This window comes from Megascapheus bottae, chromosome 14, assembly GCF_031878675.1.
Source record: "Megascapheus bottae isolate mThoBot1 chromosome 14, mThoBot2.hap1, whole genome shotgun sequence".
NCBI classification, from domain to species: Eukaryota; Metazoa; Chordata; class Mammalia; order Rodentia; family Geomyidae; genus Megascapheus; species Megascapheus bottae.
Genome location: NC_143522.1, coordinates 16,730,108 through 16,746,176, shown reverse-complemented (window position 1 = coordinate 16,746,176; position 16,069 = coordinate 16,730,108). Strand labels below are relative to the sequence as shown.

The 16,069-nt window shown below is 39.5% G+C and overlaps 1 protein-coding gene across 8 annotated transcripts in view; it reads left to right on the top strand.

The window, feature by feature from the left end:
- The window catches only part of Cep128 (centrosomal protein 128), a 340,438-nt gene that overhangs the window by 271,004 nt on the left and 53,365 nt on the right, over nucleotides 1-16,069 (top strand). For 5 of the 8 annotated variants that reach the window (XM_090344647.1, XM_090344646.1, XM_090344645.1 and 2 more), the window contains one exon: nucleotides 5,987-6,153. In XM_090344647.1, coding sequence (XP_090200773.1) covers nucleotides 5,987-6,123 — 137 coding nt within the window. In that variant the 3' untranslated portion in view covers nucleotides 6,124-6,153. Of the gene's footprint in view, nucleotides 1-5,986; nucleotides 6,154-16,069 lie in introns of those variants that run through there. The other 3 variants (XR_016537579.1, XR_016537580.1, XR_016537581.1) reach the window with 1 other exon arrangement.

Here is a 16,069-nt window from a genome sequence, read left to right as displayed (position 1 = left end):
ATATATGTCCTTGGATGAAATTCAAAAGAAGTCTTAAGAAGCAGGGGTGCCATCTTCTTCAGGGATGTGAGACACCTTGGAGTCATAAAAGGGGCAAGAGCAGGAGCCTTTTTCACTCTTGACAGAAGAAACCACTGTGGCTGTCCGTTGAGCTAAACTGCCGTGGAAGCGGTCAGCAGGACCTGACGAGGGCCTGGCCACTTAGGATGTAAACCATACAGATTATGGGTCTTAAGAAAGACTCGATCCTCAGGCAAAATTGGGAGAGAAGGAAAAGGGCTTTAAAGGGCTGAGGGAGCCTTGGATATGGGAAAGCAAGGTAAGATTAGAAGGGAATGTAAAAAAAGGAAAGTTATCTATTCTACATGGGTAGTTGCAAAGCAAGTAAGAAGGCCATCTACACCCACCACTGAGATCTGGGAGGGAAAAGACAGGCTGGAATACTCAGGTAACAACAAATAACTGGCTCCCATATCCAAAAGAAAGGATGCAAGTAGCTTGCATGTAACCTGGAGATATACTCTGGGCTCCTCCATTGTGATGCTTGTGGGATCCAGCGGCCCTGGGCAGCATCACACTTCCGTTGCCAAGCTGAGTATCTTGTATAAGTTGGGCTCCTCCCCATGTATGGAGGGACTGGCCCACCTTGTAGAGACGAGGAGGGATAGTCAATTCCCCAGTGTCCCGGCTACCCACACTTTGGCAGGGTCCAGATGGTGGTTGTAGAGTAGGGCAAGCTCTTGCCCAGTGGCCTTCCTTTCCACACTTAAAGCATGGTCTGTATGGTGTGCGTTGGGCTCTTCTCTGAGGAGCCCGAAGGGCAGCAGCCAGGAGCTGGCAATTTTTCCTATTACAGGCAGCCTTATCTGTTTTTTTCTGTTCCTCCCGGTTGTTAAAAACCTTAAAGGCCATGCTCACCAGATCTCCTTGGGGGTTTTGAAGGCCATCCTCAGCCTTTTTCAATGTTTTTTTAATATCGGGAGCTGATTGGGAAATAAGATGGGTATTAAGGACCAGTATACCTTCTTTTGACTCCAGGTCCAGCTTATTAAAACACTGGAGTGCCACTGTAAGGCGATCAAGAAATTCATTCTGGTTTTCAGTGGGTCTCTGGGTAACCTCCTTTAGTTTATCATAGTTGACTGCATGGTGGGCGGCCTTCTGGAGGCCAGCTACCAGGCAGGTTACCATCCTATTTCTGCTAACCTTTCCAGGTGCATTATTTTCATAATCCCATCTGGGGGTCTTCCCTGGGCACAGCCGTTGCCCCTACTGGGAAAGTATTGTCTAGACGGTGGGTTTCATCAGCATGTGCCTGGGCTGCAACCCAAACCCTTTCCTTTTCTTCAGAGGTAAGGGTAGAGGACAGGACTGTAAGTCATGCCAGGTGAGGTCATAAGTCTGAACAAGGTATTTAAACTCATTGGTATAATTATTAGGGTCGTGGAAGTAAGATCCCAGTCGTTTCTCGATCTTGGAAAGATGGGTCATTGAAAAGGGGGCCTGCGCACGAAAAACTCTTGTCTTCCCCTGCCACCTCCCGCAAAGGACATAAGGGGCTGCTGAAGGCTGTAAGCCACCAGTGAAGGATTGGGTGTGAGCTTTGGGAGGTGAGGAAAAGGAGATGAGGGGAGAAGAGAAGTAAGGAAAGGTTCAGCTTGGGGAGGAGAAGCAGAGTCTTTAATGTTGAGTAGGGGATGAGATACTTTAGGTTTAGGAAGAGGCTCCAGGCTCTTAGGTGATTTGGCAGGGATAGGCTGCCCCTATGCCAGTAGGATAGGGGAAGTTGAGTAGAATTGGTAGAGAAAAGGGAAAGTATGGAGAGCAAAGAAAGCCTGAACATATAGTACCTCTGGCCATTTACCATTGCGTCGGCAGAAATTGTCTAAATTCCTGAGAATTTTATAATTGAAAGTCCCATTTGGGGGCCATTGTGACCAATTGTCTAGACAGATTGCAATAAAAGATGAGCCATTTGGGCTTTATGGAGTCCCTGAGTAGAAGAACATGTAAAGAACGTAAAAGATATCCCAAGGGGGTGTCCCGGCATGGCTGAGACTGATGAGACCCCATTGTAATAGGAAACACTAAGAGGAAGTGAAGTCTGTGAAGATGGGGGGGTAAGTGAGGAGGTAGGGGAAGAGTTAGTGAGGACATGGGGGGGGCAGTCGGTGAGGACACCAGGGAGGGGTGGAATCAATGGTGAGTGGGGGTGGAGTCACTGAACATGGGGCAGAGTCAGTGAGACTGACAGGGGATGGAGTCACTGGACATGGGGCAGTGTCAGTGAGGACATCAGGAGGTGGAGTCAGTAAGGACATCATTGGGTAGAGTCAATAAGGATGTTGAGTGGGAAAATAGAGTGTGTGGGGGAGGGAGAATCCAATCTCACCAGAACATATTGGGGGGTGGGAGTACGGGGTCTTAAAAGAGCCCTAGGCAGGGGTGGATTGAAGGAGACAGAAAAGAGACCTGCACGCAGGAATCACTCACCAGGTGCAGACGGGAAACATTGTAGCGAATGCACCACCAGCAATGGGAAAGGCAGAGGCCCCAGAGTGGCATTTCCTTTCTCTGGTCTGAAGGAGGGGGGGGGGGCAGAAGGCAGATTGACCCTGGAGAAACGGAGGGGATCCAGCCACTCCTGACCCTCTCCCCCATCTGAGTCAAGGCACCAAATGTAAGGTTTGCTGAAAGGAAACTCCACGCAGTTCAGGAGTAAAGGGTTTATTGGGAGGAAAGAGCAGACCCAAGATGGAGTCGGGCGAGCAAGAGAGCTTAGGGCTATAGGGGGAGGGGTATAGCCACAGCTGAAGTGGATGTGACTTCAGAGGATGGGGAAATACCTCAGTGGGGACCTCCCACTGCCCCCAAGCATGCCAGTTGCCAGGCTTACAGGTGCTGGGTGGGGATTTCCAGGGTGCAGGGGGAGAGAGCCAAGGGAAGAAGTCATTTCTTCCAGTCAGACCTAACAGGTGCTCTCTAGAAAAGATCTAGAAAACTTCCAATTATCTCTTTTAAAAATGCCCTACATGAATTCATGTCTTTCACAATATTTACTAAGAGGATGAGCATAAGGCTTTGTGCTCAGTTCTAGAGGAGACAGTTATGAATAAAACAGAGAAGGTCATCTGACCTGATGGAGAAACAGGTAGTGGTCAAGAACGCAAATAATTTTAAATGACATTTGGTGCTATATGATGAAAGGTGTCAGTGGTGCCTGAAGTCCAGACCACTACTTCAAAGAGATAATCAAAGGATCCCTCTCTGAAAGAGCTACAGTTGAGCTGAAACCTGAATAACAAGAAGAGCTAGCTGGTGAGATTGGATGACTCCTGGTTTCAGGAGGTGAAAGGGCAAAGGTGCAGAGAAAGAAGAGACATGGTATGCTGGAGAGGTGGAGCAACCAGCGAGAGAGGAAGAGGGTGTGGCCCACAAGCAGATGTTTTGATTTTATTCTAAGTTCAGAAGGCAGCGATAATGAAGTTGTTCAGGAGAATAACATAAACTGGGTTACTTTTTCCTTTTTAGGAGAGTCTTTATTGGAAAACTGGTATCTGCAGGCAGACTCCTATCAAAAAGACCTCAGCCCCATGAAAACAACACTGTGAGAAAACTGAGCCATGAGAGTTGGAGGGGAAAGAAAGAGCAAACAAAAACAATACCAATAAACCAGACCAGTTCTATTGGAGAGCTGAAGTGGGAAGCCATGTTGATGAGAGGAAGCACTGGGAGACATGTGGCATGATGACATACCTGTGACTGAACTGGTCCAGGCCTAAATAGAGTCAGGGTGAGGGGCAAGGTCACAGGGGGATTGAGAGCCTCATGAGTTCCAGGCAGAGGACTGACAGGCTGGTTTAGGTTTCTGGGTCTGGGTGCTATCCCTGAGCTCCACAGCCCAAGGCTTCCACCCTACCCCTTGAGCTACAGTCCCACTTCTCGGATTTTCTAGTGGTTAATTGGACTTTAGTGCCCAGGCTGGCTTTGAACCTCAGTCTTCAGATCTCAGCCTCCTGAGTAGCTAGGATTACAGGTGTGAGCCACCGAGCCCGGCTTGGTTTACTTTTCAAAAGAGTAATTTGGTTAAGGTATAGACAAAGAATAAAATGAGAACAAGGTGAGAACAAGAAGAAAGAAAATGGTGACCAGGCAAGGTGAGAGGGAAAGTAATGGGAAGCAGAAGGACTCCACGACCTTGAGAGGCAAAGTCATCAGAACCTATTCTTAAATGGATACATGGCTCAAGCAAGAGAAAGGAAGAAAGACTCAGTTTCAGAATCTGTGATGGATGGGTGTAACGTTTTGTCCCATGGAAAAGACTAAGGGATGAACAAGCAACCAAAAATACAAATCCAGAGGGGGAGATTTCACATCAACAATTGGGTTCAGGCATCTAAAATTCAGGAAAAAAAATGTAGAAAGTGGGAAAAGAGTTCATCTTGATTCCAGATTCTTTCTCATTTCTTTTCATGTGTGAGAAAGAGAGAGAGGAGAGAGAGAGAGAGAGAGAGAGAGAGAGAGAGAGAGAGAGAGAGAGAGAGAGAGAGGAGTGTGGTGTGTGGTGTGTGTGTCCGTGTGTCCGTGTGTCCGTGTGTTCGTGTTCCAGTCCCAGGACTTAAACTCAGGGTCTGTGTGCTGTCTCTTTTTCCCCTGGCTCTATGTTTGCTTGTTTTAATGATTAATTGGAGATGAGTCTCCTGATAAAGCTAGCTTCTAACCAAGATTCTCAGATCTCAGCTTTCTGAGTAGCTAGGATTATAGGCATGAGCCACACTACCCAGCCAGATCCAATTTTTTAATGTCAGATTATTTTACTAAAAAGGCGACATATAGAGGGATTGCAATTTCATAAGTCAGGTAATAAGTACATTTCTTTTTGAACAGTGTCACCTTTTCTGTCATTTTCTTCCAGTGTTTCCCTCCTGACCCCTTTACCCCACAAGGTATATAGTTCATTTTCAACTTGTGTCTAGTGAGCCTCACTGTTGTATTTGTTTACCCTTTCTCCCTCACTGTGTCTAGAGTTTCGTATAATTTATCATGTCCAAGAATATTTTTTTGTCTTTTACAATCTAGCATGTTTACTTGCAGATTTATAGGCACTTTCTAGTTACAACAAATGAAAGAAACCATGCAAGTTATGTTTCTTTGGGTCTGGCTTACTTCACTTAATATAATTTTTTCCAAGTCTTTCCATTTGCTTATGAACAATACAATATCACTCTTTCTGATGGAACATAGAGTTTCATTGTGTAACATATCACATTTTCTTGGTCCATTCATCTGCTGAGGGGCATATCTTGGCCATGGTAAACAATGCTGCAATGAATGTGGTTGTGCTGGAAGCTTTGGTGTGGCCTTGTTTGTGATCTATTGTATAAATGTCCAGGAGTGGGATTGCTAGTTCATAGGGAAACTCTACATTTTATCTTTTGAGGAATTTCTATACTGTTTTCTAGAGTAGTTGAACAAGTTTATATTCCCATCAACATAATAGTAGTGTTTTCTTTTGACCACATCCCTGCCAGTATCTGTTATTTTTAGTTTTCTTCATAATGGCCATATGACCTGGGGTGAGATGAAATCTTGATTTGCATTTCTTTTATGGCCAGAGATGTTGAATGTAGACCAGAGGATGTAGCAAAGAGGATTCCATACATAAGAAGACCTTAAGATTTTTCCCTCTATTGGTGTGTGTGTGTGTGTGTGTGTGTGTGTGTGTGTGTGTGTGTTCAGAGATCATTGAATTCTGAGAAAGCACACATTGAATACTTACAGACTAATTTTTTCAAATTAATTTTTAAAATCATACAAACCTATGACTTTTAAAAACATACAATTATACTATAGTAAAGGTCTGTTCATATAAATCTTAATTCTAGATACTAAAATATATACATTGATAAATTAACTCTCTTCTACAAAAGTTATCTTTTAGCTTGAGTTTCCTATTCATGTTGGTTTATATTTCTCTTTCCTTTAGCCTTGCCACCATTTACCAAAAGAACTGTTACTCCAGACTCAGCTTCAATCAAGGAAGATGTTGCAAATTTATCATTGAATGGAACAAGCCCACAATCCAAGAAGGACAGATATGAGAGCAAAAAAAGCAAAATGTAATGAGTTATTTTATTTGTGTGTTTAAGAATGATAGCTTATCTATACTTTGCTGCCATTTGGACCTGATTGTCTAACATACATACCTGTGGCTTTGGCTCTTTGCTATTGCCAAATGTTGACTAAGATGAAAATATACTTAGTCTTTGTGAATGATACATTTAACCAAAAGTGAATGATATTACCAAAGTAATATCAACTTATGAATGATAGGCAGCTAACTAAATGGCAACTTATGCCAATAGAGAAAGTTATATTTTCACTTTGTATTTCCCTTTTATAAATTGTGGTCAGTTACAATTTCCTGACCAAAACTTGGGTTTATAATTGATGCCTTTCAAAAATTACTGGCTAAAATGAGAAAAATGAGTTCCCCTTTAGGCAAAATGTGCCAGCACTTTAAATTCAGGGAGCATTTATATACAATTCATTTTTCACATGCTTTCTCCCTAATTATCATGTGTTATAACATGTCAAGGAGATTTGCGTATGTCATATGAACTCACTTTGTAAATGCTCAGGACTGTTAATGCCATCATCTATCAGTCTATTACCATAGGAAGTACCTTAAAATGATTTCTAATCATCTGTTTTTAATAGCAATAAAGAATTTATCAATAATATCTGAATTGTAGAGCCCTGTAAAGAATTCAGAACACAATTTATTTGTCTTTTTTGTCAAATATCCCACATATCACAAAGATGGTCAGATACTGGACCATCTTTGATGTAGTGTGACCAAGGTCATAGCACCAAGCTCCTGAGTCCATGGGAATCACTCTGCAAGAGCTCTTGTAGAATTTGGTACTATCCTCCTGCTTTGAATCACCCCAGCTCTTCTCAACATCCAAGTGGTTTTTTAAGACCTTATCCTTTTTGCTTGCTCATCTACCAGTGGAGAAATGGTTAAATCAAATGTAGAATGACGGTAAATATCTAGAAACTCAGTCTTACTGGGTCACAATGGAAAGACTGCACAGAGGCAAGAGCAATAAAGCAATTCCTTAGTAATAATGTGCATTGCACTTGTGTTTGTTAAAATAGACTTCTCTCATTTTGTGAAGGTTGTTACTGTTTCCATGTAAGATACCTAACCTACAATACTGAAAGGTGTGTGATGCAATAATTAACATAATTACTGTAGAAAATGGAGACGTTTTATATTTTTAAAATTTAATCATATGAACTCCCCAATCTCTGAAAGTACAGCAACATTTTATCTTTTATTCATTTCCTTTTTTTTTTGAGTGCTTAGTCTATGGTAGTTCTTATGCTAGGAAGACAAATAAGATACAAAACAAGTATGCTGGTCATAAAGTATGTCTGATATTATGAATTACATAAAATAAAAGTGGGTGATATGTTTAGGCTATCTAGAAAAAAGTCTGAATTAGACAACATTAAACGTGTTTTATCTTGCTCATCCATAATCATTGTGAGGTTGTACAGGGAAGGGCTCTTTTGAATGGGCAGTACCCTGAATGTACCCAGATCATATATACCCTGAATCAGTGCTGGATATTTTTCAATAATTAGGGTATTGAGAAGTTGTCAGAGTACCTCTGACAGTGTTCTGAGTAATGGCATTTTTTTATCTCCTTGGGCCCACATGTCTAACAGAAAAGAAAAGGAGGAATAAAATGAACAGGTTTTATTTAAATTTTAACGATGAAGGCTAAACACCTTTATGTTATCAGAAAGGACTTCAAATCATCTGTTTAAACAGAACTGCTCTTGTACCATTAATGGCATATTGATGGTTATTTTTTTAAAAGAAGAGGAAAAAAGAAAGTTGAGCTCCGGTGGCTTACACCTGTAATCCTAACTACTTAGGAGGCTGAGATCTGAGGATTGCTGTTCAAAGCCAGCCTGGGCACAAAACTCCATGAAACTCTTTTCTCTAATTAGCCACACATTTCCTCACTCAAAAGGAAACAAACCCATGGAAGTAGAGCTGTGGCTCAACTGGTAGATCACTGGCCTTGAGCCAGAAAGCTCAGGGACAGACAGTATAACAGGCTCTTAGATTCAAGCCCTAGGATAGGCACAGAAAAGAAAACGATGAAGGAAAGAAGGAAGGAAAGAAGGAATGAATGGAAAGAAAGAAAGATTGCATTTGGTCAATTAGACCTGAAAGTTTAAAGGAATTTTGGATATTGACTCCAAAAATTCTTGAAAATATATACATTTATGATTTCATGACAGAATAGTGAGGAATCTTGTGAAAGACCTTTTTAATCTGAAAAAATAAGGTTATTATATCATGTTCTATGCTACTGCTGGATGAATTAAGGTGTCTGATTATACAAGAACTTCAAAGGCAAAGTCACATTTTGTGAGAAACAAATTTTTTTTATTGTCAGGTAATGCATAGAGGGTTACAGTTACATTTGCCAGGTAGTAGATGCATTACTTCTCACACATTGATACCCCTTCTCATGGTTTTTGTCCCTTTTCCCTCCTCCCATCTCCTCCCAAACATCTTGTTTTCTCCTCTTTTGTGAAAGGCAATTTTGTCAAAGTTCTTTGGCCCTCTCTCTTTCTCTTTTTTTGAATTAAACCCAGGGATATTTCACTTCTAAAGGTTTTTCCTATCTCTTGTAGTTACCCTAAACTTGAGTTGGAAATCCAGTGGAATGGTCAGGAAACACTAATAGTTTGATTTGTGCATTTCAAAGCCAGTGAGTATTTTTCCTTTACTCACTCTTCTGGCAGGATAGCTGAAATTATGGATGATATCAGCTCCATTTGAGTTGTAACTAGTTGGTCAGTCATAGTGCTTGCAGCACTGAGACATTGGAAGGGATAAACTTCATTCTGCAAGGAGCCTGGTCCAAGACTTCATTTGAAGATTGACCTTTTTTGGTTTAATAATTTTGATTCTTCTGGCCGTCTTTTCCCCTAAACACACTGAACTTCTACTGAAGTTATGAAGGCCACCGAGAGAGAAACACAGCTGGGAGAAATCTAGCTTGATGTTTTTCCCATTGGCTAAGGTCATATTATTTCCTTGACTAGTGTCTGACTTGAAAGTTCAAAACCAATTGGTTATATAACATTTTATGCACTCAGTTTCCCAAAACCACTGAATTTTGTATTGTGATAGCTTACATATTTCAACAATAAAGAGATAAATTCTGTAGTAGTACGCTTGTAGAACTTAAAGATTATGCCTAAGGCACGTCAGCATGATTTTGTTTTTCTCCTTTTATAGTAAGTTCCTGTGAAAATTCAGTTCTGTGATACACAAAATCTATTTAGATTAATCTGTGGGGAATCTTATATAACAAATAGTATTTTAAACTGGAACAAATTCTCACTTACAATAAAGTAGGATATTTACTTAGCAAACCCTCTTTGAGGAAAGAATAAATATCTCAAATTGTTTTATGTGGGATTTGGGTTCATTACAAGTACAGCTATACATCATATGCTAGCTAAGAAGAAAATGAATTATTATTGAGTCAGTCAGTTATTCCTTTTCAAAGATTCTTATGTCCCATCCCTAAACAAACTGTCCCAGGATATTTTTTTCTCAGTTTTAAACAAAACAAAACAGCATTTGTGATTTTCAATCTTCAAATGAAGAAGCAATTTCTCATGAAAGCATCTGGCTTTCCTGGATCAAAAGTGAATCATGAGCCTTAAGCTGGAAAACCAATTGGAGAATTTGTATATAAAGACTTTTCATGCACCAAAATAAAATTTTAAAAGTTCCCTCTTTCAACTTTTAAGTTCTCAAATATGAAGCAGTGGAAACATATCAAGGTATCTCTATTTGAGAAAAGAATGCTAAACCACGAGAAGAAAGATTTCATCTTGTTTTTGTACAGAATACAGTACATGCTTACATTGGGAAACAGAACTTTAGATTCTATGCCCCCAAGTATATTTCAGAGATGTCACCTTGTTTTTGATTTGTAGCTAGGTAAACTTATGTGTCCTGTCCAGGTGAGCCAGGCCCACTTTTCCACTGGGACTTGATCTTTCCCACCTCAGCTTCTCCTGTCACAGCAATACATTCTCTACATCCTATCTAAACCGAAGCCCAACACACTGAGCCAGCCCCTACTATTGTCTCTGTGGTATCCGTAAACTCTACACGAGGAGAACTTTCTTTTTTCTTTTTTTTTTTTTTTTTTTTTTTGCCAGTCCTGGGCTTGAGCTCAGGGCCTGAGCACTGTCCTTGGGTTTTCTCAAGGCTAGAGCTCTACCACTTGAGCCTCAGCACCACTTCTGGCATTTTTTCTATGTATGTGGTACTGAGGAATCAAACCCGGGTCTTCATGCATGCTAGGCAAGCACTTTAACCACTAGGCCAAACTCCCGGCCGCGAGGAGCACTTTCTAGGGCTTGTAGTACCAGGATTTCTTTTTTAATAACAAAAGGTCTTGGGGGAAAAGGAGATTTTTATATCAAAAATCTTCAGCTAGTCATAGGTAAAACCCAACACACCCTAATACCGACATAGGTACAAAGTCCTGTGACAATGATGTATGCAGATGTAGCAACCAAGTTCTTTCCAGGGTAGTACTGAAATCTTAAACACAGCAGCCACATGTTAACACCTTTCAGGAAGATAGTGAAACAATGTATAATCTAATGATCTTCACAGTTTCTCGGGTGCAACCTTAGATAGTTGAAATGGGAGCATGAAAGCATAAATGCTTCTGTAGGGTTTTTATTCAGTCAGATATATTTCTAACAGGAATTTAATGTGTTTTAAAGTTGTATCATGGCCATAGTATGGGACGGGTGCTTTTGTTCTCTGACAGATGTTAGATTGTCATGCTGTCTGGGTTTTTTTGCCATCTTTTTTTTTTTTAAGAATTTATTAATGTTGATTTTTACATCATATTTTAAATGACAAGTGTAACAAACAAGTGTTCAAGGAGGGAATCTCTATTTACAATCACTGGGACTTAGTATTTAGAACTTAATCAAAATTAGGCTAAGGGTTTGTATGTCATAGAAACATATTAATTTAAGAAATGAAACATTATGTCTATAGAGTCATAGGTTTTTATGTCTATATAGTTATGTTTATATTTCCATTACCATGTCTATAGCTTTGGGTATGCAGTTATTGAGTCCTCACTCTTGTACTCTTTGGATTTAATAGCCACATATTAGGGATACCATGCGCCTTTTGTTCCTTAGGTCTTGACTTGTCTCACTCAACATGATTCGCTCTAGGTTCATCCATTTCTCTGCGAAAGCCATTATTTTATCTTGTCTGTTGGCTATGTAGAATTCCATTGTGTATATATACCACATTTTCTGTATCCATTCATCTGCAGTAGGGCATCTGCATTGTTTCCATCGCCTGGCTATTATGAACAGTGCAGAGATGAACATAGCTGAGCAGGTGTCCTTGTAATATCTTGGGTCATGATGTTTAGGATAGATGCCCAGAAGTGCTATGGCGGGATCATAGGGAAGGTCTATTTTCGGTTCTTTAAGAAACCTCCACACTGCTTTCCAGAGTGGCTGAACTAGTCTGCATTCCACCAGCAGTGTAGTAGATTCCTTTTTCTCCACAACCCCGCCAGCAACTGTCATTGTCTGAGTTCAAAATCTTGGCCATTCTTGTTGGGGTAAGGTGGTATCTTAGGGTTGTTTTTATTTGCATTTCCTTTATGACCATGGATGATGAACATTTTCTCATATGCTTTTCTGCCATTTTAATCTCTTTTTCTGATAAGTCTTTCTTTAGTTCCCTTGCCCATTTAGTGAATGGTTTATTGGGTTTGCGGAGGATTAGTTTCTTGAGTTCCCTGTAGATACTGGATATTAAGCATTTGTCAGATGTATTGTTGGTGAATATCTTTTCACAGTTGGTTGGCTGTCTCTCTACTTTTGCAACTATGTTTTTATCTGTACAGAAACTTTTTATTTTTAGGTAGTCCCATTTATCAAGTCTCTCTCCAACTATCCCTATTCGCAGATGACATGATCCTCTACTTGAGTGACCCAACAAACTCCACTCCCAAACTTCTAGAATTAATAAACTACTTTAGCAAAGTGGCAGGATACAAAATTAACCTTCAGAAGTCAGTAGCCTTCTTGTACACCAAGAATACACAAACAGAAGGCCAAATCAAGAAAATGATCCCATTCCCAATAGCCCCCAAGAGAATAAAATACTTAGGAATATACTTAACCAAAGATGTAAAGGAATTATTCAATGAAAACTATAAAAGCCTAACGAAAGAAATTAAAGAGGACACTAGGAAATGGAAAGACATCCCATGCTCATGGCTAGGGAGAATCAACATAGTGAAAATGGCTATACTGCCAAAATGGATATACAAATTCAATGCAATCCCCATCAACATCCCAAAGACATTTTTTACGGAAATAGAAGATATAATCCAAAGATTCATGTGGAACAAGAAAAGACCTAGAATAACCAAAACAATTCTAGGCAAAAAGAGCAATGCTGGTGATATTACAATACCAGACTTCAAACTCTACTATAGAGCCATAATAACAAAAACTGCTTGGTATTGGCACAAAAACAGACCAGAAGATCAGTGGAACAGAATAGAAGACCCAGAAATAGAACCACATACCTATAGTCAACTTGTATTTGACAAAGGAGCCAAAGATATACAGTGGAACAAACACAGCCTATTCAATTATTGGTGCTGGCAAAACTGGGAAGCCACATGCAGAAAACTAAAAATTGACCCTAGCCTGTCGCCATGCACAAGCATTAACTCAAAGTGGATCAAAGACCTCAATGTCAGACCAGAAACCGTGAAACTGCTACATGATAAAGTAGGAGAGACACTGAAACTCATAGGCATAGGCAAAAGATTCCTGAACAGAATCCCAGGGTCACAACAGATTTTTTGCCATCTTTTCGAAGACTTCCATGACTTGACATCTTTCTCATTTAGTATTCTTCCAGTGAAGCACTGTGACTGACTTTGTTTAAATAAAGCCAAAAGTTACAATTTACCCTTAGATATTAGAGCCCTGGATCAGCTGTGTACTTCACTGGGGAAAATAAAATAGCAGAAGACTAGCTTAAAGCTGTTTTTGTTTTTTAAGCAAAATGAATGGGTACCAAGTTACCAGCAGTTCAAATGTTACAATTTAAAAGTAAGAAAATATGCTGAGGGAAAGAAGGATAATATTATATGTTCCTTAGTTAGTCACTAATTGACAGTCTCATTTAAATTCTGATTTAATATTTTCTTAAAATCATACTTGCTAAAAAAAAGACCAAGGCCAATTTTTATAGTATCAGATTTTTCCATTAGTTTTTTCTTATTTTTTTTCCTTGTGAATTCTTAAGGAAAAATTAAGAGTCAGGGGTACTTGTAAGAAGTCACCACGGGGTCAAATGGTTTTAAAAAACTATGTTGGCATACATTGTAAAAACATAGACTTCAAGACAATACATCTCTGTTAGTCCTTGCAATGTATTTCTGTTGGAAATATTTCCTCACTCCCAGTGTATCTTTGGATCTAGTGCCTCTGGACTAGAGTCATGTTACCTATCCTGTGTGTACATCTCATGACATCAGGATAAATGGCAGCCAGAAAGAGCTAGTGAGAGGAACATACTATACATACTCTCATGTTGCTTTTTTTGAGTGTAGTCTGATCTGTTAACCTAGAAAGTATGTAAAAGGCTTCTCTCAGTAACTAGAAGATCCTTATTCTTCATCTTTTTCATGGGATGGTACACAGCTATTTGTGATTTAATATTTATATGTACTTTATGAATCAGAGCCTCTTTGAACTCCAGACTAGCGATTTACTACTTGAGCCACAGTGCCACATCTGTTTTTTGAATGGTTAATTGGAGAAGAGTCTCATGAGGATGTTTCTGCCTCAGCTGGCTTTGAACCATAATCCTCAAGATTTTAGCCTCCAGAGTAGGTAGGATTAAAGGGATGAGCCATCAGCACTCAGCTATATTCTAAGATAGCTCTAATATTCTCTCTGGATCCGTTGCTGATGTTTGCATCTGGATGTGAAGTGGGCTTCTTTCAAATCATTTTTTGTCTAGGTGTCCTGTGCTTGTCTGTCATTTTGGATTTTCATTTTATTTATGTGATCATTAATCCCACTGTGAGTGGGATACAAGGTTGATTTATGACTTAGCATTAAAAAAACTTCTCATCATAATGACCCTGATGCCGTCAGTTATCAAAAATTAAACAGCAATAGTAGCAAGTAAGTAAGGTGGCTTTGGAAAGATGGATATTTAAAGAGATTTAGCAAAATCTAGGGAGTTTTGCCTCCTTTTTTTTTTTAATGGGCTAAGTAAAATAGATGTATCATTTCTAACAAGGCACTTCCTGCCCAGAGTCACTGGCAGAGCAGCCTCCTCACAACAGCTGCAGACTTGCGAGACCTCATACTGCTGGCCAGAGTTCATTCTGTGCTTTGACAAAGACCACAGGCAATAAAGCCAGTGTGTACTGTGGAAAGAGTTCCCATTTTTTCCACTGGAGAAGTCTTTTGTGAGGTTTCTCTGACTGTTCCAAATTAACCTTGGTAGTCATTGCTCATTTTTAAATTTTAACTGCATGTAAACCTACTGATTAGATTCCATTAAGGACAAATCATGGTTTGCTGAGGAAGTTCCATATCCTTTTGTTTGGTATTCCTTAAAGCCCTGGTTCTCAATGTGGCCTCAAAACAGCCAGCTGAAATATCACCTGGGAACTTGTTAGAACTCCAGATTTTATAGTCATCCCTACACTTGCTGATTCACTAACTCTAGGAGTGGAGCCAGTATTCTGTCTTGTAACACATGCTCCATGTGATTCTATTGAATTAATTTTTACATTCCAGAATCATACTTTCATTTGATTAGAAACTTCCTTGAGTTTTTAATTGTCTTTCCTAAAACCAAAACAATATGGCTTCTTTTCAAGGTACCCTTTCAAAATTTGATCCTCAGTATTTTATAGGCTCCTAAAGTTTCTTCAGACCACAGCTTTAGTCCTGAAGTTCCCTCAAGTGAAAAGCTTCTAAAGATGCTTGATTCACTACTAAACAGAGGTCACAGTCCACCTAAACCTTACAACCATTTCAGTTCATCAGGATGCCATCGTTGGCTCCTTATGAGCCATCATTGAACCATTCAAAAAATTAGAATGTTTTGTACAACTCTTCTCCCTTGATGGAAGGGTAAAACTAGTATCTTGTTACCTCAAGTATGTAAGAGGCTTCAGGACATGTCATAATCCTGTGTGCTCTCACAGAAACTTGGAAGAATTGGTTCTGTATTATCATTTTACATGGAATTTTTTTCCATATCTCCTCCAATGGAGCACAGTCACTTGCTGTAGTTTTAGACTATGGCATTGTCATCTGAAGAAAGATTTTGGCCTCATGGTCCCTGCATTTGAATCTCATTCAGCTTTTCCTCACTGTCCACAAGATGCCTATTATATCTTTCCATCTCTTTTGATCCTGACTGCGAATAGCCATATGTAATTTGTCATGGACTCATATATTTTGTAACCCCTTTCAAATATAGATAATATGAAACATTTGTTTGAAATGAAGTTCCTCTCCTAACCTTTTCACTTAGGATTGGACTAAATGAAATGTATACAGTTCCGAATGCTAACATAATGGAATATTTTCAGGAGCTTCTATGAATTAGACAAATGATTCAGATATTTCACTATGCCCTATCTAAGAAAAAGTGGTTTTTCCAGTAGAGTACTTACTTATTGAACAGTCACAATGTGCTAGGCCCCATTCAGAATCTTTACTAAAGATCCTTGGCCTTTTTAGTCAATTGCAATAATAAAAAGTATTGAAATGTACAGATCTTGCCTAAATCATAAAACAAAATAAATGAAGCAAATAGCATAACCCCTGAAACTATTTTTAATGTTATGAAGACATTTGTCTTCAATTCTTTTATGGTTTGGAATTCATACAAAGTCATTATGTAGATCATTTCTTTCAA